Source organism: Panthera uncia (assembly GCF_023721935.1).
Source record: "Panthera uncia isolate 11264 chromosome A1 unlocalized genomic scaffold, Puncia_PCG_1.0 HiC_scaffold_17, whole genome shotgun sequence".
NCBI lineage: Eukaryota > Metazoa > Chordata > Mammalia > Carnivora > Felidae > Panthera > Panthera uncia.
In genome coordinates, this window is record NW_026057577.1 from 107,282,879 (window position 1) to 107,305,309 (window position 22,431).

Genomic DNA, 22,431 nt, shown 5'->3' on the forward strand with positions numbered 1-22,431 from the left:
TAAAGAGGGTGTGGGTAGAAGGAGTGATTCCCATCACACGGCCTTTCAGTATACCAATTGCTTAAAGAAGCCACAATTTCTCAAATGGTTGGAAGGGAATGAAGAGGCCCAGAGCCTTGCACCAGAGTTTCATGGTTTTTAAAACACACTTTCTCCATATTCTTTCTGACGGACAACCCTGGAGGGAAGGCCCTCGGAGCCCAGAAAGGTTTAGTAGTTGGCTCAAGGGCCCACGGCACAGACTTATATCCTAACTGGCATTCAGTCCGGTGCTCCTCGCCTCTCAACAGGGAAAGCACTTCCAAAGAAAGTTGCCAACTCACGTTCAGCTTCCTAAAACCCAGCTTGGCCACTCTCGGGGCCTGTGCAGAGGAGGGATTGGGCAGGTGTCCCTCGAAGCATCCACATCTTCATGGAAGAAAGCAGACACTGGAAATGGCAGAATCAGTCACTAAAGATGCACTGCATGTTCAGCCTGGACAAGTTCTTTGTCCTTGCAAATTTGTAAACCCTGCACATGAAGAGGGCGGCTGTAGTTACCACATGCTTCTCCCATTTCAACCCTTTATAACAAACTAACGCAAAGAACTTGAGGTGACAGCACAGCTGTGTGTTTGACTGTGAGCTGATAACAGCAGCAGTAGTTAAGGCTTACCACACGCCAGGCACTACACTGGGAACATTAAGCAGTTTTATATGCATATTACAGAGGAGGTAACGGACATGCAGAGAGGTTAAAGTCAGTTACCCAGGACTCTAAAGCTCTGAAAGTACAGGAGCTGGAATTTAAACCTACAGGGGCCTGTAGTCTTAAGCCCTCTGCCACTTACTAGCTGTAGGATCTTACATAAGTCACTTAATTTCTCTAAACTTTACTTGCGTAATCTGTAAAATGGGGATAATAATAGCAGTCCCACAGGGCAATTCAAAGCATAAATGAGATTACAGAAATGAAGCACTTGGCACCAGGGCTGTCCTACTGCACGATTCCAAGGAATGCTACTCACAAATGGAGATGCGCCACGAGGCGGTCCCCCTTGGCACAGCGCCCACCGCGGTGAAAATGCTCAAGTGCTACCATCAGTATTCATTATCATTGTATGACAGTGCCATGATCAGGGTCAAGAGCCAAAGTAGGAGCTGCTCATCTGCGAAGGCCCAGCTCAGGCGTTCCAAAGAGCTCCCTTGGGTTACCCATTCGGACTTAGCTTGCCACGGAGTATCTTGGTTCTCATGACCAATTTCCGAACATGTCTCACCTCCCCAAGCAGATGTAAACTTCTAGAGGGCAGACGGTGGTCCACGCCTTGGATCCCCTGAACCACCTCTAGTGCCCAGCACGCGGTAGGCCCTCAGGAGCTGTGGTGGTTTTAAAATGTGCCCAAGTTCTTTCACACTCCTCCCTTCAAGAGGTGGGGTCTGCTAAACTTAGTGACTCACATCCAACTAACAGAGCAAAGCATACACGACAATGTGCAACTTCTGAGACTAGGTCACACAAGGAACTGTGACTTCCTGCTTGCTCTCACTCTCAGATCACTCGTTCTGGGGTAAGCTAGCTGCCACGCAGTAATGACACTCAAGCTTCCTTACAGAGAGGTCCAGGCATTGAGAAATTGAGGCCTCCTGCAACAGCCATGAGAGTGAGCCTTCTTGAAAGCAGATCCCCTAGCCCCAGTCAAGACCTCAGATGACTCCAGAGCTGGCCAACATCTTGACTGTAATCTCATGAGAGACCCACCATGAGCCAGAGCCACCCAGCTGAGCCTAGATTCCTGACCCACAGAAACCACAAGGTAATAAACACTGTGTTAAGCTACCACATTTTGGGATAATCCGCTATACAGCCACATATAACCCATACAGGAACCATGTGGTGGGCTTAACAACAAACAGACAACAGGGAAGTTGTAGTTTTCAGGTAGGAGGAGTAATCCTCATACTTGGATGAGAGCTTCCCTATTATTAAACTAAAAGAGAAATCAGACGGAAGACCCAAGATGGGCTGGCTTCACCCACTCAGGCTTTGGCTCAGTAATCACCATAGGGAAGAGGAGAGGGAATGTGGAGTACTCAGGCTAAGGCTGGCCGAACAGCTCAGTGCTTCACCCCCTCAAAACACACAGGCCTGCGGCCCAGATGAGGGACCCAGCTCCAGCCAATCCTTCCCCACCCCCAGCTGATCCCTCCCCAACCCCAGGGCCATGCTCCAGCCACACAGCCCCCTCAGAGCTCCCCAGAGTGACCAAGCCCTTCGGAGAGCACTCCCCCTAGCATCCCTTTTCCCTTTTGTTCATTTGTTTCTATTCACTGAATTCTTTACAATATCTTATTGTGAAGTAACTTTGAACTTAGAGAAAAGATACAAGAACAGCATGATGAACTCCTATATATCTTTCATCCATGTTTGTTGTTACATGTTTTATCATTCTCTCTTCCAGCTATCTAAACTTCAATTTTTTTTTTTTTTGTCCTGAAACATTTGAGAGAAAGGTGAGGACATATAACCCACTACTCCTAAATTCTTTAGCGTGTATTTCCTAAAATAAGGATACCAAAGTCAGGAAATTTAACACTGATACAATACTAACAGCTCATCTACAGTTCCTAAGTTTCCGTAATGTCCTTTATAGCTAATTCTTTTTGGCCTGGTTTGGGATCTAATCCAAGACTGTCCATTCATTTTCTCCTTGATAGAATATGTTGTATGTCAGGCATTGTGTTAAGGCACTGGGGATAAAATAACGAGGGGGAAAAACACACATAGCCACCAACCTCATGGCACTCACCGTTTCAGAGGGTGACACAGTAATCAACTAATCACACTAATTATAAGTTTGTGTGATCACAAACTAAGATGTGTGTTAAAGAGAAAAGGCCTGAACCAGGATGAGGGCTGGGGGTGGGGGGAAAGATGGTCAGAAGGCTATCCTGAGGTTAAGACACCTGAGCTGAGATCCGAAGCGTGAGGCGGTGTTAGCCGAGCCATTTGTGCACGTGTGTGCACATGTGCATGTGTGTTTGTGTGGCAGGGAGACTGGAAGAACACTCCAGGTAACAAGATGGCTTGTTCAAGGTCAGTATGAATGGAGGGCAGGGGTGGCAGGGAGGGGAGTGTTGGGAGGGGGCCTGAAGTGAAGTTTAGTCTTTACCTTAGCCAGTGGCATAATGGACATTTTCCAAAAGACCCCTCTGGCTGCTGTGTAGAGAAAGGTAATGAAAACACATGACACAACCATCCCTTAGCCTCGATTTCAGGATCCAAAAGCTTTTTCTGTAACTTTTTTTTTTTTTTTTATAACTCATTTAGTGACAAAACCTGGCCTGAATGGACACGAAGCTACTTATGCTCTTTATCCATTTAGCATGAATATTCCTACATTTTTGCCACAGGAAAAAAAAAAAATAGTATGTTCTGGTTATGGAGAGCTACCCATAGACCCCACCAGGGCTATTATATAATATAATATATGCACTGCATCAACTTCCCTAAATCAGAAAGATTCTTGTGCCCCTGACCAGTTTATTGCCTCCCAACCACAAATGCACCTTCCTTGTCTGCTGTGCAAAAATAGATCTGGGCCCTTTAAACACTTTCTCCCTCGCTAGACAACATGATGTTAATAGTAATCACGGTGACAGGTCGAAGATGATAGAGAGACACTGTGGGAGGAAAGGGTTTTCCTGTATGTTTTCTATCCTGGTTCTGGTACATGTGCCAGGCAGGCAGCACAGATGACTTTGTTACCAGCTGGACCCCAAGACCTGACCTTTACTGCTCACCTGCTTGGACCCACCAACCTCTGTCCTACACTTTTCCTTACGCTCTTTTTTGCAGCTTCTCTCTTAATTCAGGCAAAAGACCCAAGAGGCAAAGCATCTAGTGATGGAAACCAAAGCCACCTCTCAAGCAATGACAACTGCCCGGACGAAGGGCTCTGGAGGCCCAGACCACACAGACCAGTTTGAGCCTAACCTCTGACCTGTACCTGTACAGACGGACCGCGGAGTGACCCATGCAGCTCCCTTGACACTAAAATCTCTGCCCAAGGAGGAGCACAAGCCGCACTTACATAGCATACAACGTACATATAGGCATGACCTTACGTTCGCCTCTACGTAACGATGAATAGTCCTCCTAACCCTGAGTGAAAGCAACCCATTCGCCCTTGTCTGGGGGCTCACGGCTTTGGAAGTTATTCCCTGTGATCTCCTTATTTGCTGCAAATAAAGTTTCCTTTGTGTGACCATGCCACCTGGTCTAGTTTCTGTCTGTGACTCACCGAGGAGTGAACTCACGTTAGCCTGATGACCACGTCTCTGGCACAGGGCCAGCCAGAGCTGCAAACACAACGTTTCTATCGTCCGGCCACAGTGTACAACGGCACCAAGCCGCCAGCAGCCTCCCCGTGTTACCCACTCCCGTGGTATTGTAGCCGACTGCCTTCTGGGAGGCGCCTCACCACAGACAGCTGTCCCCGGCACCCATCACTGGCGTGGCACCACAGCTGCTTCTCTACCATTCGCGAAGCACAGCTGTGCCCTCCCCAATGAAGCCAAGATCTCTGCCTGGGGGCGGGCCTCTTCTACGAGTGCTCCGTCTCAGCCCCAGGAGGGAGGATCTTCCTTTCGAATTCCATCGCAACCGGGACGGGGGTGCTCCTTGGTGCTCTACCTGAGCCCTACGGGGAGCCACTGCTCCTACATCTGCTATCCCCACATTCTTTACGCTATATTTAGAGCACTCATTACTTCATAGCAGTCAATCCTTCATTACTGCAATCTCTTGTCAGAGTTCATAATTCTTTATATTAAGCTTTCAGTGTTTAGATAACTGGGCGGTTTCTCTCACCTGATTGAACCCTGACTAACGTAATTCTGAAACCTAAAATGTGCCTTGTACAGAGGGTTTAGGCTGAGGGATTCTGGACCTAAAGTAATAAGAGCATGTATGGAGCACTTCTTGTATGCCAAAGCACTATCCTGACTGCTTTGTGGACAGGAACTAATTTAATCCTGATGGCTATCTGTTGAGGTAGACTACTACCGTGCTCATTTTAAAACAGAGGACAAAAAGAGATTCAGTAACTCCCAACATCACACAGCTAGTAAAGGGCAGAGCTGGGATTCAAATCCAGGCAAGCCTGTGGCTTTACAAGGCTGGGAGTGGGGCGCCTGGGTGGCTCAGTCGGTTAAACGTTCGACTTCAGCTCAGGTCATGAGCTCACGGTTTGTGAGTTCGAGCACCGTGTCGGGCTCTGTGCTGACAGCTCAGAGCCTGAAGCCTGCTTCAGATTCTGGGTCTCCCTCTCTCTCTCTGACCCTCCCCTGCTCACGCTCTGTCTCTCAAAAATAAATAAGTGTTAAAAATTTTTTTTTTCTTAAGGCTGGGAGTGAGGTGGGGATGGGGCAAGGAGAGAGGCAGCAGCAGGGAGACTGTGCTTCCTCTACTGTGCTCTCAGGGCCCAATGCCCACTCCACCGACTGCTTGCATCCCACTGCCCTGGAATTATCTGCCTAGTGGTCCAGCTGGCCTCAAGGGCAGAGACCATGTCCTTTCCTCCTGGAATGTCAAGTGCTTAGCAGAGAGCCAGCCTGGGCATGTTCAGCATTCAGTCAAAATCCAATGGATGAATGACACATTGAATGAAGCAGAACTACAGACCCAAACACCAGCTAAACAACTAGCTGAGCCTTCCGAGTCACGTCCCATGCTTGGAGTGCTCTGGCCTCACGAGTCCTGTCCTGGGAGCTCCTCTGTGTCATCTGCTCTCGAATGCAGACATCTGACAGTGATTGACAAAATGACCTCCTGGATCTCTTCCAACTCTTGGTCCCATCAGAAAGCAAATCTGGTCACAAGACTTCTCTGCCCAATGCCCTTCATGTCTCTGGCAACCACAGGGTAGAGTCTAGTCCATAGACCTGGCCCCACCTACATGCTAGCGTCTGCCAGGCCCACTCCTGGCTTTACTTACTAGGGGACAGCAACACTGAACTTGGAAGGCCCTCAACACACCATGCTGTCTTCCCCTTTCTGGGACTGTGCTTCCCCTCCACAGAAAATCCCTATGCTCCCCATTCTACACCCAGCCCTTTGCCTGCCTGGCTAAATTACCCCACTCACCTTCAAAGACTTAGGTGACGATTCCCTCCTTGAGTAAGCCTTTCCTGCTCTACCCACCCTGCCCATCTGGGTTAATTTGCTCTCCTATGTGTTCACATGGAACTTTTACCTGCAGTTACCAGAAACAGATCTCACTGTATTCTAAATGACCTGTTGGGTGTATGGAGTCAAGGTTAGTGGTGAAGGCTCAGGACCCTGCAGGCCAATCACAGTTCCATCAGTGACCAACTATGTGACCTTGGGTGTGACATTTCCTCTCCATGGTGCTTAGTGCCCTCCTATAAAATGGAGATATCACAGTGTGTACACCATTAGGTTGCTGTGAAAACTAAGAAAACCTTTTATGTAAGGTACTTAAAACTGTGTTGGGCAAAGGTAGCCTGCATGGGAGTTACTATTATCAGTATCTGATGCTCAGAGGCTGCAAGTTATGCCTCTTGGTGGCCTCACTACCTGGCATGGTGTCCAGACCACAGCAGAGTATAGTGGACAAATGAATGGACTCCACCCACATAGCCTCCAAAGTAGCCCACAGCCTCCATTACTTCCTGCACTGCCATATCCACCTCTCTGAGCCACCCCTCTGTTCAGATCATCTTTTGTGCAAAAACTGCCCATGGCTTCCCAATTTCTGGAAGTCCAGCCTCCCCAGCCTCCCAGCAGAGCCCTTGTGATCTGGCCCTTACCTCCCTGCAGTTATTTGATATCTGAAGGTTCAGTGACTTAGGCATACTCCTTGTTCCTAGAATAGGTTCCCTGCTTTCTGTGAGCTGAGAGGTCCCAATCCTTCCCTGGGGCCACCTTAAAAGTCACCACCTTTCAGAAGTCCTTCCTGACCTAAATCAGTGTGACCTCCTCTTCCCAGCACCTCACAACACCAGGCTGACCCCTCCCACGGTACTAAGTACGCTCTGCCTTGTGTTCTACATCACTGTGTACTTGTCTATATCCTCTATAGACTACAAGCCCTCTGAAGGCAGGGGCTATTCTCTGTACTTAACACATAGTAAGCCTCCAAATCAAGTGAGTTGGGACCCAGAACAAAAATAGGTGGTTGAAATTACTGTAGTCAAAAGTCAGAAAAAGAAAGATAATAGGGTTAAATAAAAGGCAGTATGCATCATGTTTACTCATTGGTATTCCAGGCTAATGGCTAAGTTTAAAAAAAAAAAAAAAAGGCTGATCTGTTAATAAGGAGTGTGGCTTTAAAGAATACATACGTGCAGGGTAATATGCTAATCCTCCATAGGAAGAGAGGCTTTTTTCATGAGTTAAAAGGGAATCGAAGTAGCTAGAAGAGATTATGACAATTATCCCTGCCTTGCAGAGTGTTTTATCCACCTCTACCCAAACACAACGCATCAACACACTCATGCACACCCATTAAACAATCTGATGAGAAAATGGAAAATGGTCCATGTATTGGTTTCCTGGGGCTGCCTTAAAAAAGCACCACCAACTAGGTGGCTTCAAATAACAGAAATTTATTGCCTCATTGTTGTGGAAGTTACAAGTTCAAAATCAAGGTGTTGGTGGGGCCATGCTCCCTCCAAAGCCTCTGGTGGAGGATGCATCCTTGCCTCTTCCAGCTGCTGGTGGCCTGAGGTATTCCTGGGTTTATGCCAGCATCACTCCGGTCTCCTCCTCCATCTTCCCATGGCTCTTTCCCTCACTGTGTCTCCCCTCTTGTAAGGACCTAAGTCAATCATATGGGATTAAGGGCCCACCCTACACCGGCAATTAGTTAATCTTAACTAATTACATCTGCAATGACCCTATTTCCACATAAGGTCACATGCTGAGGTACAGGGGTTAGTTAGGACTTCAACATATCTTTTAGAGGACATGATTCAACCCATAACATTCCATTCATCCATGCTGGGAGAAGGACCTCCGCACCCCCAAGGTCACACAGCAACTAAAGTCATTTGATCCACCAGGAAGAGACTAGAACATGGGTCAGCAAACCGCAGCCTGCAAATCCCGTCTGCTGCCTGTTATTTTGCAAATAAAGTTTTATTGGAACACAGCACACTTGTTCATTTATGTATTGTCTCTGGCTGCTTTCACACTACAACGACAGAGTTGAGAAGTCGTTGCAGAGACCATATGGCCCACAAAGCCTAACATATTCTCTGGACGAAAAGAATACATAACATACACTGGCCAAGTTTGGAGATGGACTTTATAGATACAGGAGGAAGCCCAGGCCCACATGGCAGTTCTCTAGTATCCCTTCTCTCCAGCTGGAACCTCACCCAACGAGCTGTCCTACTGGGAAAGCTCCTTCAACATTACTTTCCTCTGCCTAGAGAAATGGCAAAACATAGCACTTTAACATTCGTGCCACTAAAGCTGTACAAATTAAATTCTATAAGCATTTCCAAGAGACAGAGATTAATTCTAACTGGAAAGATCAGAAAAGACTTTCTGGAAAAGGAAAGATTTGAGAGGAGCCTGAAAAGGAGAGTGGGCACTCAAGAAATCCTCTAAGCCTCCCTGAGCCATGGCAGATTACCTAGGACTCTGCTGAGCTAAGAAAGTGAGTTCCCTCTCACTGGAGGTGTGCAAGCCAAAGCTGGCTGACCGCCTGGCAGGAATGAGGTTGGGAGAGATGGCACAAGATGAAAGATAGTCCCTTGGAATCGTGGATTCTTCAGTCTCAGCTCTCATCACACTTGCTGAGTGAGACACACACAGCACAGAGACAGCAGGGGCTGGAGGCAAGGAGGGAGACACAGACTTATGCAGAGACAGGAGAGGACTGAGGATAGGAGAGGGGTCGAAGAGGTGTACTCATGCCCAAAATCAGAAGGCCCACGTGAACTGCACAGAGAGGAAAGCCACACCTGTTTCTTTCCCACTTAACTTCTACAGAGAAAGAAAGAGCAAAAGCCTGACCACTAGGGTTAAAACTAATCAAATGTCCCTTCAACACCTCTGGCTTGGCACCTGGCTGCCTTCTGAATGTGCCCCATTGTTCCCTGGGGCAGGGCTCGGCTGCCTCTCCTATTGCCAAGGGAGACACAGGGAGGCACAGGGCTGCCTCCTCAGGTGAACCCTGACACTCAGGAGCAGAGGATCCCCGCCTATCCCGGCGGGAAAGATAACACAGCAGGTGGCAATGCCTGACAGCTGCCCAGAGCCAGGGAGACAGGCAAGAAGAATGGGTCTGAAAGCTGATGAGCCCTTCTTACCTGTACTCTGCTGGCATGCCAGGAACACATTATCCCCACTTTCCAGGGGAGGAAATGGAGACCCAAAGAGGTTCGATGGCTTGCCAAGGTGCCAATAAAGCATGGCAGTTAAGAGCACAGGTTTGAGAATCAGAAATCTGAGTCTCAGTCTTGCCACCTACATCTTCTGCAGGCCTGGGAAGTTGCTTATGTTTCCTGAGCCTCAGTCTTCCCACCTGTGAAATGACCACAGTAAGACTGCTTACAATGCTGAAGAAATAAGAAGGGCACAGTGCATGGCATGCCCCAAGAGCTCAGTAAGTTAAGAAACGTTACTATTACCGTGGTGGAGCCAAGGCTCAAAGAGAGCGAACTCTCAGCCCAGAACCAGCTGTCACACCTCTGTGTCCCACACCCCATGCCCCACTGCCACACCAGCAGCCATGTGGAACCTCTAAGGGAAGGTCCCTGGAGTGGGGGGCGGTGGGGCGGGAGGTACAGCCACTCCTGCTCTGACAAAGGGTCATCCCTGCACTCACAGGCACCGGGGGCTGTATTCGGCTGAACTGCCTCACCCAGATAGCTCAGGGCCCTCACACAGGCCCTCTCTTTTCTAGAAATGCCCCCAGATAGATGCCTTTGAGGCCGCCTCAGACAAGGGAATGCGGTATGTGCCATTTCTGCTGGAAAGCCGTCCTGCCTCTCACCGTAGATTCCTAACACTCCCGCGGTAACAAGAAGGCACATTCTGGGGTTTCCTGACATGCCAGGAAGCCCAAGGCAGAAAACAAAATGCACTCTGTGCTCACATCACTTCTAACAAACAAACCTACGGCAGCCCCTCACACAACTGGAGCAAACTTCATTAGATGGGGTGGACCTCAAATTCAGAGTACCAAAAAACACAGAGAAAACAAGGTAAATCGTTCTTGGGCTCAGACAGAGCCACAGTATAAATCATGTGGATATAAACCTAAGGGAGTTTGTTCAAGAGCCATAGGTCTATATGTTTATATTTCCAAGTAACCATTTCCCCCCAGCCTCCCCAAAAAGTACATTGGGCTTACAGTCAAAAAGGACTGGCCTTGGAGAGCCTGGGTTGGTTAAGCACTTGACTCTTGATTTCAGCTCAGGTCATGATCTTGCAGTTTGTGAGTTCAAGCCCCAAGCCGGGCTCTGTACTGACAGTGCAGAATCTTCTTGGGATTCTCTCCCTCTCCCTCTCCCTCTCCCTCTCCCTCTCCCTCTCCCTCTCTCTCTCTCTCTCTGCCCCTCCCCTGCTTGCACACATGTGCTTGGTCTCTCTCTCAGAATAAATAAGCATTAAAAAAAAAAAAGGACTAGCCTCAACTTACTGGCTCTGTGACCAGTTATGTCACTTATATTATTTGAATCTTGTCTTTCTCTTCTGCAAACTGGGGATCACAAGCCTTGTTGTGCCTCCACCATGACATAAAAAGGACAAATCAGACAAAGGGCTCCCAAACTCACATGTCTCCAGAGGCCAGGCTGGCTACATGAAAGGCTGAAGAACCCAGGTTCAAGCTGAGGTCTTTCTACAGTGGGCAACTGCTACCCAGATCCAGCCACTTTTTGTGATACTGGAACCTGGACCCCGTTGCCAACACTTTTACGGTTTTCCTCATTTTCTAGAAAAGCCAGAAATGAGCATTTTTTTCTTTTAATGTGAAATATCCCAATGTTCACGTGCTGACAACTCTCCGACACTTAAAAATAAAGACACTCATCCATCTATGGGCCAGCACTGGGTGAGCCACATGAAACATATTTCTGGGCTACTTCTGGACCCAGGCCACCAGTCTGCAATCTGCATTAAAGTATACAGGTAAGGTGTAAAAAACAAAACAGAACAAAACAAAACACGGTGCAAAGGTCAAATGAAGTAATGTAAGAAGTTCTCTGAAGAAAACTGTCATTAAGGTTTACTGTCAATAAACTAACTAGGAATCCTACTACAGACCCTGATGCCCCCAAAACACAAGCGCTAACTTTTCACTCGTTAGGTACCAAATTTAGAAACTTACTCCTTCACAAATAGACATGCACACACACACATTTTTTAACTGTCAGCAGCTGCCTCTGATCAATGCTCAGGAGGAAACACGCAAAAATAACAGTTTTCAGTCGAGCACATACAATGTGCTTCAGCAGCAGGAAGTAATTGTCGCACACATTCCCCCGCCAGATGTTTCCAACCTGTTCCCTTTAAGAAACCCCCTTCCTGCAGAGGCCCCGCCAGCAGCCTCTGCTTAGCAGCCGGCCTCCCTGAGAAAGCTGACATCTGTAACTCACGGAGAGATTCGTACAAACACACGACCCCAGTTAACTGGGCTCTTGGGAGGCTGCCCGAGGGACGCTCCCGAGAGGCACGTGGGACCTGCTGTAATCATGCCCTGGCACTGACGCCCGGGCATTCAGCTCGCGGAAGAGCTTTCTGGAGCCAACACAACGCATCCAAGAACCAGGCTCGTGGGGCCCCTGGCAATAACCTCCCCCTGCAGCCTCCTCATGGCCTGGGGAAGAAGGAAAGGTAGCCTCACCCAAGGTCACGGAGCAGATAGGTGGCAAGACAGCAGAAGGAAGCCTGGGGCTGGGTGCTCCACCTGAGTGAGACACCTGGGTTGGAATCCAGTTTCCATCCTTCCTAGCTGTGTGACCCTGGATATGTCACTGTACCTCCCTGCACCTCAGCTTTCTCATCTGCAATTCACTTAATCATCACGGTGATACTGTGAAGCAGTGACCATGGTGCTCATTTTAGGATAAGGCTGAGGTCCAGAGTTGGACACAGAGTGAATAAGGGACAGTGGTGGGCCCGGGAATCAGAGGAGCCTGCCCCCAATCCTATGCTCTCTCCAACTCAAGGAAGAGACTCACACGGCCTCCCAAATGTCGCACCTTCCCAGGGAGGCCCTGGCTCAGTACTGCCCTCAACCCCCACCTACAGACACCTCCTCCTTGCCCCCTTGGCAGGAAGGCAGAGCATGTGTCCTGGAAAGGCAACAGATCACAGGTATCAGAGGAAAACAAAACCTCAGGGCCCAGAGAGTCCCTGTGGCCCACGGCAAAGGCATTTTCAAAGTGCACCGCCCGTCCCGGATCCCAACCCTGCACCCCTTGCATCTGACACAGTGCCACTGATAACAGCCCTCTGCGGGCACTGGTTGGCAGCTTGGGAAACTGCAGATAAACACGCTCCCCAGAAATACAAGTTCAAAGGCAGGTCCCAAAGCACTCCTGCGGAGATTGGAGTGGGCCCCTGGGGAAAGTCAGGTCTGCCTCCCAGGGATGCTGACAAGTTGGAGATGTGGACAGAGAGGAGAGAGTTCCCCGAAGGATGATCCCTGGCCCACCCCAGACCGGCCCAATCATGCTCCTTGGGCGCGAGCCCTGGAGCCCCGGTGTTAACAGGCTCCCCGGGGATTCTGAAGCACCCAAGAAGAGCCGTTCCTCAAGGCTAAGCCCCTGCACTTCGCCAGCAGTTACCAGGCACCAACCAGATCACTCCTTGCTTGCTGCTTCAGTTGTTTGGCAAATATTTGGGGCAAATTAGAGTGGGCAACCGAGACAGAGGTTAGTACCTGCCTTCAGGAGACAACAGTCTGGACAGATCAAATAAAAACAATTATTGCACCACACGACACATTTATATAAGGGGCTCTGGGCTCCTGGTAGCAAGAGGACAACCCCAGGCTGCCCCTACAGGAGTGAGGGAGGCTTAGGGGCCAGGTGGCAGGGAAGAAGGGCGAGAGAAGCAAGGGAGCAGTGTGTGTGGAGGCAGAGAGATGTGAAATACCCTGAAAGGTACGGGGAGTGGGCAGCAGAAAGAAGCCCCAGGCCATGCCTTTCTGGAAGTTTCTCTGACCTAAGTGGACAGGTGATAAAATCAATGCTCAGGGGAACTAACACTAGTAGTGAGCAACTCCTGGGGGCTGCAGTGACCAAAAAATACTTCCCGGAGGTGGCAAAAAATACTTCTTAGAAGGACGCAGAGGATCTGGGTTCTCGCCCAGCGTAGTAAATGGGAAGGTTCCCCCAATAATTGCTTTGGATTCCAGAGCGTCGGGGAGTGGACTACAAAGAGCAGCTGTGCAAACACACCTTCCTTCCCACCCCCAATCACCAGAGACACTGCGGCCCTGTTCCACCTCTGAACGCTGCACCATGAGGCCAACCACCTCTCCTCAGACCTCACCTTCCAACAACCACAAAGAGGCCTCCCTCCCTATCTGAGCCACAGGGAAGCTGAGTCCCTACTATGAAGAACTGGGTCCCTGCTATAAGCCAGGCACTTCCCACAAACAGGAGCATAACCACAGTTACTGAGGACTCGTTCTGTACCCAGCCTGTGCTCAGGGCCTTACCCACTGTGACTCATTCAACCATCAATACACATAACACTGTCTCCATTTTACAGACCAAGAAATCCAGGCATGGAGGCCAAGTGACTTGCCCAGGGCTAGGGATCTGAATCAAGCGGCTCCAAAACTAGAGCCCTACACGCTGCCCCATGATGTCTCGGTCTAGGAGGATGGGGGAGTCGCTTTGCCAACAGGGCTGCAGGGGCGGTTTGGTGAGGGGGCCTCTTCAAGTGACCATGTGGGCTCCACCTCAGCCTCTGAAGAGGGTTCAGTCTCAGCACAATGGTCTTTCCCCTCTGCTCAGACAGCAGGGCTCCCGTAGTAGCCTCGTAGGAGTGGGTGTCAGGGCAGGGTGGGAAACAGGTCCTCTGTCCTGCTCAGGCATTGGATCAGAGACCCACAGGCTCAAACACCAGCCCCACAACCAGAGGCTGTGTATCCTCAGGCCACTATGTGCACCTCCGTGAGCCCTGGTTCCCTCATTCGTTCCTACCTGTTTATACCTGGGAGTATTTAACAAGACATACAGGTAAAGGGCTTCTTAGTCCAACACCTACCAGAATAAGTGCCAAAGAAATCGTAGCCACTGTGATTATTATTATTAACCTTATCATTCTCCCTGTCATCTATACCATCATCATTCTTATTAGTGTCATCTTACGCTGTGGCTTTTTATCACCTGCGCAAACAGAGGAAAATTCAGCATCTGAAGCTCAGAATTCTCTCAAAACCAAAGGGGAAGGAAAACATGGGCCTGCTTTTTTCCCGTCCTTCTCCTATCTACACTCAGCAGAGGGCAGCAAACAGGAACCATCCAAAGATAAGAGAGAGCGAAGAGAGACACATGGAGAGAAAGCTACACACTCATAAATACACACCCACCCACCACAGCAAGCGGAATTGTTTAGCTTCCAAAGTATGAACACTCCGCCTCCTCCAGCTAAGAGGGCCAGGCAGAAAAAAAGAGTCAAAGCTGAAGAGACAGAAGTTCTTTTTCAGCTTGAGAGAAATGTTCAATGAACTGACTTTTAATGTGGGGTGGGGAGTGGGGGGCGCAGCTCTCAGGACGTCTGTGAGGGGAAGGAAGGCGGCAGCAGGACTCACAAGATTAAATAAAGGCAGCTTTCAAACTGCGCTTCATCTCAGCCCTCTACTCCACACCAGCAAGCATTCACATGCGAGGTTCCTCAAGAGGAAACTAAGGCTCAGGGAGTTAATCATCCCAGCTAAGGGGCGGCACAGCCGGGACCACTGGGATGCCAGACATCCAGACTGTAGGTCCAGTGATCAGCACTGAGTCCTGCATGGCCAAGAGGTTTGATCGTGGGGACCAAGCCTGATTCCAGCAGTGACTGCCTGGGACACTGTGCCGGTGAGATTCTGGAATGGACACCTGTAGTCCTCATCCTTACACTGCATTTCCCCTCCTCTCCACAAAAGCGCCCGGGCTTTTCTCTGGGAAAAACCTTCCTACAAGGCGGATGGCCCGAGCCTACCCCTGGCTCCTGCGTGGGTTAAGTCAATCAGCATCGCTCATCCTCTTGACAAGTGTGGATGGTTCAGAGAGCTCATCAGATCCGGATTAGGCTGATGATACCTAAGGAGATCTTGCTAGCGCTTCGAGGAAAAAAGTTTCCTCCCTCTTCAGCAGATGCTACCAGAGGAGACAGACTCTCTCCTCCAGGATCTGGGTATGAACATGAGGTCGGGAAGGGCTACAACCGCTTTTAGCTACCACAAGGGCTCAGTCTAGGGCAGGAACTTCTAGATGATACCATACCTGAAGCCACTGCAATTACAGGAGCTAATATATTCCCTTACTCATTTCAGCCCATGTAGCGTATTTCATTCTGTTGTTTGCAACTGATAGAGAATCTGAAGTGGCTCTCAAGCTCACGCTAGCTTCGTCTGTCACAGATAGCAGTGATGATGCCACACGCGATGCATCCGTTTAATTTCTCAATTTTCCAGCCGGATCCCTTGGCCACCTTAAGATTTAATTCATTTTACTCGCTTTAACACTATAAAAATTTGAGAAGAAATGTATAAAAATGGAGCTGCAAAAAAGCCAGGTAAGTTCCAGCCAATAATTAGTCAATAAGTACTGGGCTCCAAAACTGGGAGTGATAATCGCGGCTCGTGTGGGAAATAATGGTAGAGAAGAATCAATTATTAGGATGTGGAGGGAAAAAATATTCGTGGTGAAAGAGAGCAAGAATTTGGAGAAGCACTGGGTTCTGGTCTGTACTCCCCGCTCCTGGGGCTCAGTTTCCATACCTACAAAGCAAGGTGGGCAGACTAGCCGACTTCTGAAGCCCCCCCTCCTGTTCTGACACATATCGATTGCTCAGCAAACATGTCCTGATCGCCTTCCAAGGGCCCAGCCTTAGGCTGTGTGCTAGAAGAGGATGTAGTTCCTCCTTCAAGATACTTCTGGAAGGGGAGGCCACGATGTACTTGTTGGCCACAGGAACTCAGGCACGCATAGGGTACCTCCTTTCCCCACCGCACTGGGCATGAGGACGGTGGTTCTCTGAGAAGCAAGACTCTTATTTCAGTCTTCCTGGGAGCTCGGATACATAGATGGGATACGGGGAGTCAGTTACACGAAAATACAGAACACACTGCAAATATCATGAGCGGTTACCTGCCACGGGACGCACCACAGACGGCCAGTTTGCCTCAGGGTGTTTTTCAGTGATGAGATCCTGATGCCATCTCTCTCGTGAGACCTGACGGTGGTCACTGTACAATTAGCAAGCTAGATGGTTCCCTTTAAGACGGGCCCTTGCGGGGGCGCCCGGGTGGCTCAGTCGGTTGAGTGCCCGACTTCAGCTCAGGTCATGATTTCATGGTTCATGAGTTTGAGCCCCACGTCAGGCTCTGTGCTGACAGCCTAGAGCCTGGAGCCTGCTTGGGATTCTGTGTCTCCCTCTCTCTGTGCCCCTCCCCTACTCACGCTCTGTCTCTCTTTCTCTCAAAAATAAACAAACATTAAAAAAGATAAAAAATAAAACAGGCCTTCGCGTTTTCATTCCCGATTCCATTATTTGTTATGTCACTGGCACCAACAGATTAAAGGCTGAATTCACATCCTCAGACCACAGCCTGAAAGAAGGCGCTGGAGTATGAACATATCCCCAGGTAAGTAGCGGCTTCACCACAACTCCGGTATGGAGGTCTGTTTCAACATACTTTCACTACCTAGGTCTTTTCAATACATGCTTCCAAACCAACTCACAGAACCCCAGGAAATTAAAGTTAGAAACCTCCTCACGAAGGATCTATTCCCCTGTGTCGCAAATCAGTTTCAACATGCCATTAACTCCACTTGAGTAGCAGTGTCCAGAAACAGGTGGTGTGGGCTTAGTGGGACAGAGACTGTTTAGCCATGTCTGCCCTGGCCAGGGGAGGGGAGCACCATTATGATACACATTTCCCTTTCCTCTTCTGAATATAAGCCTTCAGTGCACAGTTGAGAGATCCAAGGCCCAAAGAAGTTAAGCCACTCTCCTGAGGTCACACAGTGAGTTTAGGGGTAGGAGAGAGAGTGAGAACCCAGGCCCCTGTTCCCAGGCCTTCCTCAGCTGGGCTCCTTAGGAGACTATCTACCTAGGATGACAGGAGGAATGCAGGGAGCCAGATTTGCTCAGGTAACTCAACAACCCAGCCCCAGTGGCATCAGGTTTCAGCTGGGCATGCAGACACAGAAGAGATTAATAATATAAAGGGTTCCAGCCTCTCTGCAGAAAATTAAAGAAATCATTCCAAGGCTACATTTCTAGGGTACTTAACTTTCTGATGGGTAAGGCTCTGCCACCAGGAAGACTAAAAAAAGCGAGGGAAAAGGTATTGATTTCTAGATGTTCCGAGAATAAAGTTCAGCTCTGACACAATGAGAAAAACTCTTGATACTTGAAAATTAAAGTCATTGGTATTCTATTATCCTACTAATTTCTATTCCACAGTTGCTATTATCCAATGAAGTCATTTCTCACTTTCAGATTATGGCTCTGAAATGGGGAGGGACTGCATCACGTTCCCTAACACGGGTGTTTAGTAGCCAGTTCCCAAGTCTGGAATATGAAACAGACGGTAGGATTAAACCAAGATGTTAAACGGTAGGATTAAACAGAGATGTTCAACAGATTGGGGCTACGAATGAGAGGGACCCCTAAATTAAAATGAAGATAGTTTCAAGACTGGCTTTTCTTGCTTGGTTTTACAACTTTCTGAGGACAAAGCTGTCTGACTAGATGAATGTTGAAGTCCTGAAAGCATGATGTGTCCTTTATAAATCAACTGCCCCACCCAGCTCCAGAGGTATGCCTAGGATGAGCTAGCATGACAGTCATACAGACTTACTTTCCAGCAGATGATAAATGCTCTTAACTTGAAACTCTCTATCCTTCAATCCACTGGAGAAGTCCAAGAGTTAAAGGGCTGCTCAAAAAGTGGGTATGTTAGCCCTCAGACCCACAGGGAATATATTTTGCATTTGGATAAAGTCCTGTCAGCCTTCCCTCCAGGGCCCCTGCGGTTATTTCTACCAGAAAGATCAACGAGGTGTGCTGGGATAATTCTCAACAATTACAAGAGTGACAAGCTGAGCTCAGAACTGGTCAGCCCTGTCGAGAGAAGCCCTGTGTGCTCAAGATGCCAGATTTCCCAGATAGCAGCCTAATGGGTTACATCCATGTTCCAGTGCACGGGGATGAGGGATGGAACCCCATCGCTCTGAGAAGTCAGCCTCCTCCCTCAAGGCCAGCTGACATTCAGACAAGGGACTGGGGGCCAAGCCCAGTGCTGTGCATCTGCAGGAGAGTGAAACAAAAAGTGGCTGTGTGGAAATTTGGCAGAGTGTTCCTGAAAGGGAGCAGATGAATGCTGAATCCCACAGCACCTAGCAGAGCTTATCATTGGGGAAACAGCTCCTTTCTGCTACTCCCAGGAAGCAAAGGGAGTTCCTTCAAAGCAAGGATAATCCATCGGTACCCACCTCAATCACCACCACACCCCTTCACCCCTTCTTCCTCCTCTGCGTGATATTCCAGAGCAAAAGAAATAAACAAGAACTAGACCTGCCCAGATGAGCCTATCTGTCCATCTCAGTTAAGGGCTCTGAGCAGTGCCCAGCTGTTGCTCCCCTCTCTCTGCCCAAAAGGCTGCCTTACTCCATCAATTCCCTCTTGCACAAGTGAGTAATTTACTTTGAAAGCTCAGGCCAAACTGGCAGTTAACCTTGACCTTCTCTCTACACATCTGGGTCTATAGAAAATGAAAATCAGGACGTCTCTGGCATCCACGGCAAATGAAATACGAGGGCTTTCTCCAGGCAGAGGCAGAATGTCAGGAGCTATTTTAGAACTGGCTACAGCCATTCCAAAGGAGAGTTAGTGCTCAGGCAGGGCACTCCCCCCTTGACCTGGGGCTGTGTCCAGTGTGGAGCCCCCACAGGAGGGATGCTAAAAGGGACCCTTGCCCTCAGGAAAGAAAAAAGATGTGGCCGTTGTACTCCTCACTGATTCACTGATGCTATCACAATGCTGGAGCTGGACCAATAACTACATTTCACAGATGGAGAAAAGGAGGCTCAGAGAGGGAGCTGAGAGGTGATCAAGGGCACACACAGCAAGTCAATGGTAGAGCTGAGGACAGAACCCTGACCTCCTGACCCTGATGCCAGTACAGGGAAGAGAAGAAAGACTTCATGAAGGAAACACCAATATGCACACAGAATTTAAGGGGAAGAGGTCTAATATGGCTGTCAGGGTTTGAACCAGGGTGGTAAAAGAGTTGAGGAGCTTAATTTCCAAACAATAAGAGCTACCAAAGAGATAAAGGAGGCCCTCCAGGATGGTTTGCAACAATTACCAGAGTGACAGGCTGTACTCAAACTGGTCATCCCGGTAGCAAGCAGCCCTCTGTGCTCAAGCAGCCTGATACTAGGAAGAGAAAGAAAAACATCAACCTCAAAAGTCAGTCTCTTCCCTTATCCTGCCAAGGATAAGTCAAGTTGGACAGTGATGGACAAATTATCCACCAAATTATGGGGCCAAGGAAATCCTGTAAGGAAACCTGAAATGTCCCACTGTGTGAAACAGTTCAAGCATGCAAACACTCACTGGCATGTGTCTACCCGGGAGCTGGGGAGGTAGGAGAGCTCTGATAGAGCTTCTGCTATCAGTCTATATGTACGTGTGACACAACAGACACGCACGTGGGGGAGTTCAGAGGAAGCAAGAACAATTAAGGTCCTAGTCTTGTGCAAGAAACAACACACCTAGTCAGATTGGACAAGTTCAAGAGGGATCATGGGTACTCCGAGAAGGGACAGGGAAGGCACCTGATGTTCCAACCTCAGGGCACCCAGGCACAAACACTTCTGGGAATTTGGGGGAATCCATCCACCAGAATCCCTGCTTCTGGACTCTTGAGAAGGTCAAAGGCAGCAGGCCCCTCAAGAACCAGGAGTCTCCCCACCCCCCTGCCCCGCACAGTGCATCCTCCAACAAATCCACAGATCTGGGAAAGAGGGAGGGCGAAAAGGGCGGAGGGTACACAAATGGGGAGAAGAGGGAGACCTGGTGTCCCACTGAGCAGGGAACACAGAGATCAGCAGGTGAGGGAAAAAGCAGAAAAGACCTGGACGCTAAACAGAAGGACTGGCAGCTCCTGAAGAAGAAGTCATCCTGGGATACAGGGGTACAGACAGGACCTTCCAAAAGCAAGAGCTGCTGAAAGAGGTAAGGGGATACCAGACATGAAAGGAAAGGAGAATGGTAACCTACAGTAAGAAACACACCTTCAGACTGAGCAACAGGACTCTCAGTCTCTAGTTCTGGTTCTGTCTCCGACTCACGTGGGGTCCCTGGACAAGTTCCTGTCTTTCTCTGGGCCTCAATTTTCCCAATCCCCAAAATGGGAAGAACAGAAGAGTCTCCGGCGCTGACACGGAGAAGGCAGAAAGGCAAAGGTGGAGGAAGGAAGCGAAGGCTACAAGTGAATACGAGGAGAGAGGGTTCCCACCCCCACAGCAACTGGGGGACTCACCAGTCCGGCCGCCGGGGCCACCGCCGCCCCCGATCCTCCGGGGGTGCCGTCGGGCTGCCGCTCACGGTACAGCGCCCAGAGCCCCACGTTGGGCAGAAGGACCAGGGCCGCCAGCACCAGCGCCACCGCCTGCAGAAGCCGCTTCTCCTTCCGCCTCATCGGGGCCGGTCAGCCCCGCCGCGCCCCGCCGGCCCGGCCGCGCGGCCCCCGGCTCCGCGCGTCCGCCCGTCCGCCCGGCGGCGGCAGGAGCTCGGCGAGGAGAAGCTGCCGCGGCGCCGGCCCCGCTCCAACTCCGCGGCACTTCCGCCGCTCGCCGGCCGGGGAGCCAGCCTCTACCACCGCCCCGCCGCCGCAGGGGGGGTGTCGCCGCCGCCGCTGCCCCCGAGCCCGCCCAGCCGCGCGCTCAGCGCCGCCCCTCTCCCGCTCGGCCGCCGAACGCTGTGCGCCGCGGGCCCCGACCTTCTCGCGACTTTTTCCGATCCGTCCGGGAGCGGCGGAACCCCCGGGACCGAGCGCTTCCCCCTCTCGGGCTGCAATGGTGCGGCCCGCTCCTTGGCGGCTGCCCCGCCCGCGGCAGCTTTGCGAAAGTCCGGGAGTTGGCGAGTTGGGCGCTAACTGGTGCGGGCTGGGCGAAGGTGCGTGTTCGCGCGCTGGGACGCGCGGGAGACCTCCCGCAAGCTGTGCCCGCAAGCTCTGCCCCGTACTGCCCCGAGAATTTACGAGCTCCCTGGGGGGGATGCGAACGGTGCTGGAGCCCTGCGGGACGCTCCGGGCTGTGACTGCCCACCCCCCTACCTCCACTCCGAGGACCAACTTTGTCCCGGGGACTCAGTAGTCCTAGGCGTAAAATGGAGCCGCAGCTGTGCTCGGCGCTCGCGGATCCGCGGCCGGGCCCTAGTTTTCTTCCTCTCCGAATTCCGGCGTTAGTTGTGAACGCCCTCTGTGAACTGTGGTGGGCTGCGCCCTCCTGCCACCCGTCTGCTGTCCCTGCAGAGCGGCGGGAGAGGGAGACCAACCTCCATGGAGTTGGAATGCCCGCCGGTCCCACGAATACTTCTGGTTGCTTAGCTCACGGAGCCCTTTCTCGAAAACTCTTGTCTGTTTCTATCTCCCGCGCAGCTACTCAGCTAACCATTAGTGAATGCCTACTGTGTGCCAGACACTATGCCGGGCACCGTTAGGAAATGAAAACAGACTCAAGCTCTGTGGTCTGGGAGCTGAAACAGTAAACGCACAATCGCATTAGGCGGGGGAGTGTGCCCATAACCATGATGAGGGCTCTGAGGAAGTTGGCCGCCTGGGCGCTGGGAAGGGCTGCGGAGCTGGCTCCGACGGTGATGCCTGTGGCTCCTCTGTGCTCTCCACTTAATTGCTTCCTCTCTGACGTCGAGGGATGAAGCGCCTCTCCCTGCCTTCCTCTTTGCCGGCCCCGCCTGCGCCCTCTTGATTCTTCGGGTCTCCAGCCCAACCGCTGACTTCCATGCCTAGACATCTCCAGCCTTGGACCACCGACCTCCCATTGCTTCCAGCTCCAGGCTGAGCGATGGGGATTCAGTTGTCTGAAATCATAGCTTGGCTCTGGACATCTGCTACAAAACCTTCAAAACCCCCATCACTAAGGCTCCAGCGTTAATCCTTCTTGCCGAGACCTGCTGGGGCTGATCAAACATTATTATGTCCTCTGCCCTGCCAT

At 50.5% G+C, this 22,431-nt stretch overlaps 1 protein-coding gene across 2 annotated transcripts in view; it reads right to left on the reverse strand.

Annotated features, from left to right (window-relative positions):
* Window positions 1-21,040, reverse strand: part of GALNT10 (polypeptide N-acetylgalactosaminyltransferase 10) — a 224,220-nt gene extending 203,180 nt beyond the window's left edge. Inside the window, exon 1 of one of the 2 annotated variants that reach the window (XM_049647941.1) lies at window positions 20,739-21,040. In XM_049647941.1, coding sequence (XP_049503898.1) covers window positions 20,739-20,897 — 159 coding nt within the window. In that variant the 5' untranslated portion in view covers window positions 20,898-21,040. The remainder of the gene's footprint in view (window positions 1-20,738) is intronic. The other variant, XM_049647942.1, reaches the window with a different exon arrangement.
* Window positions 21,041-22,431: the final 1,391 nt, after the last annotated feature.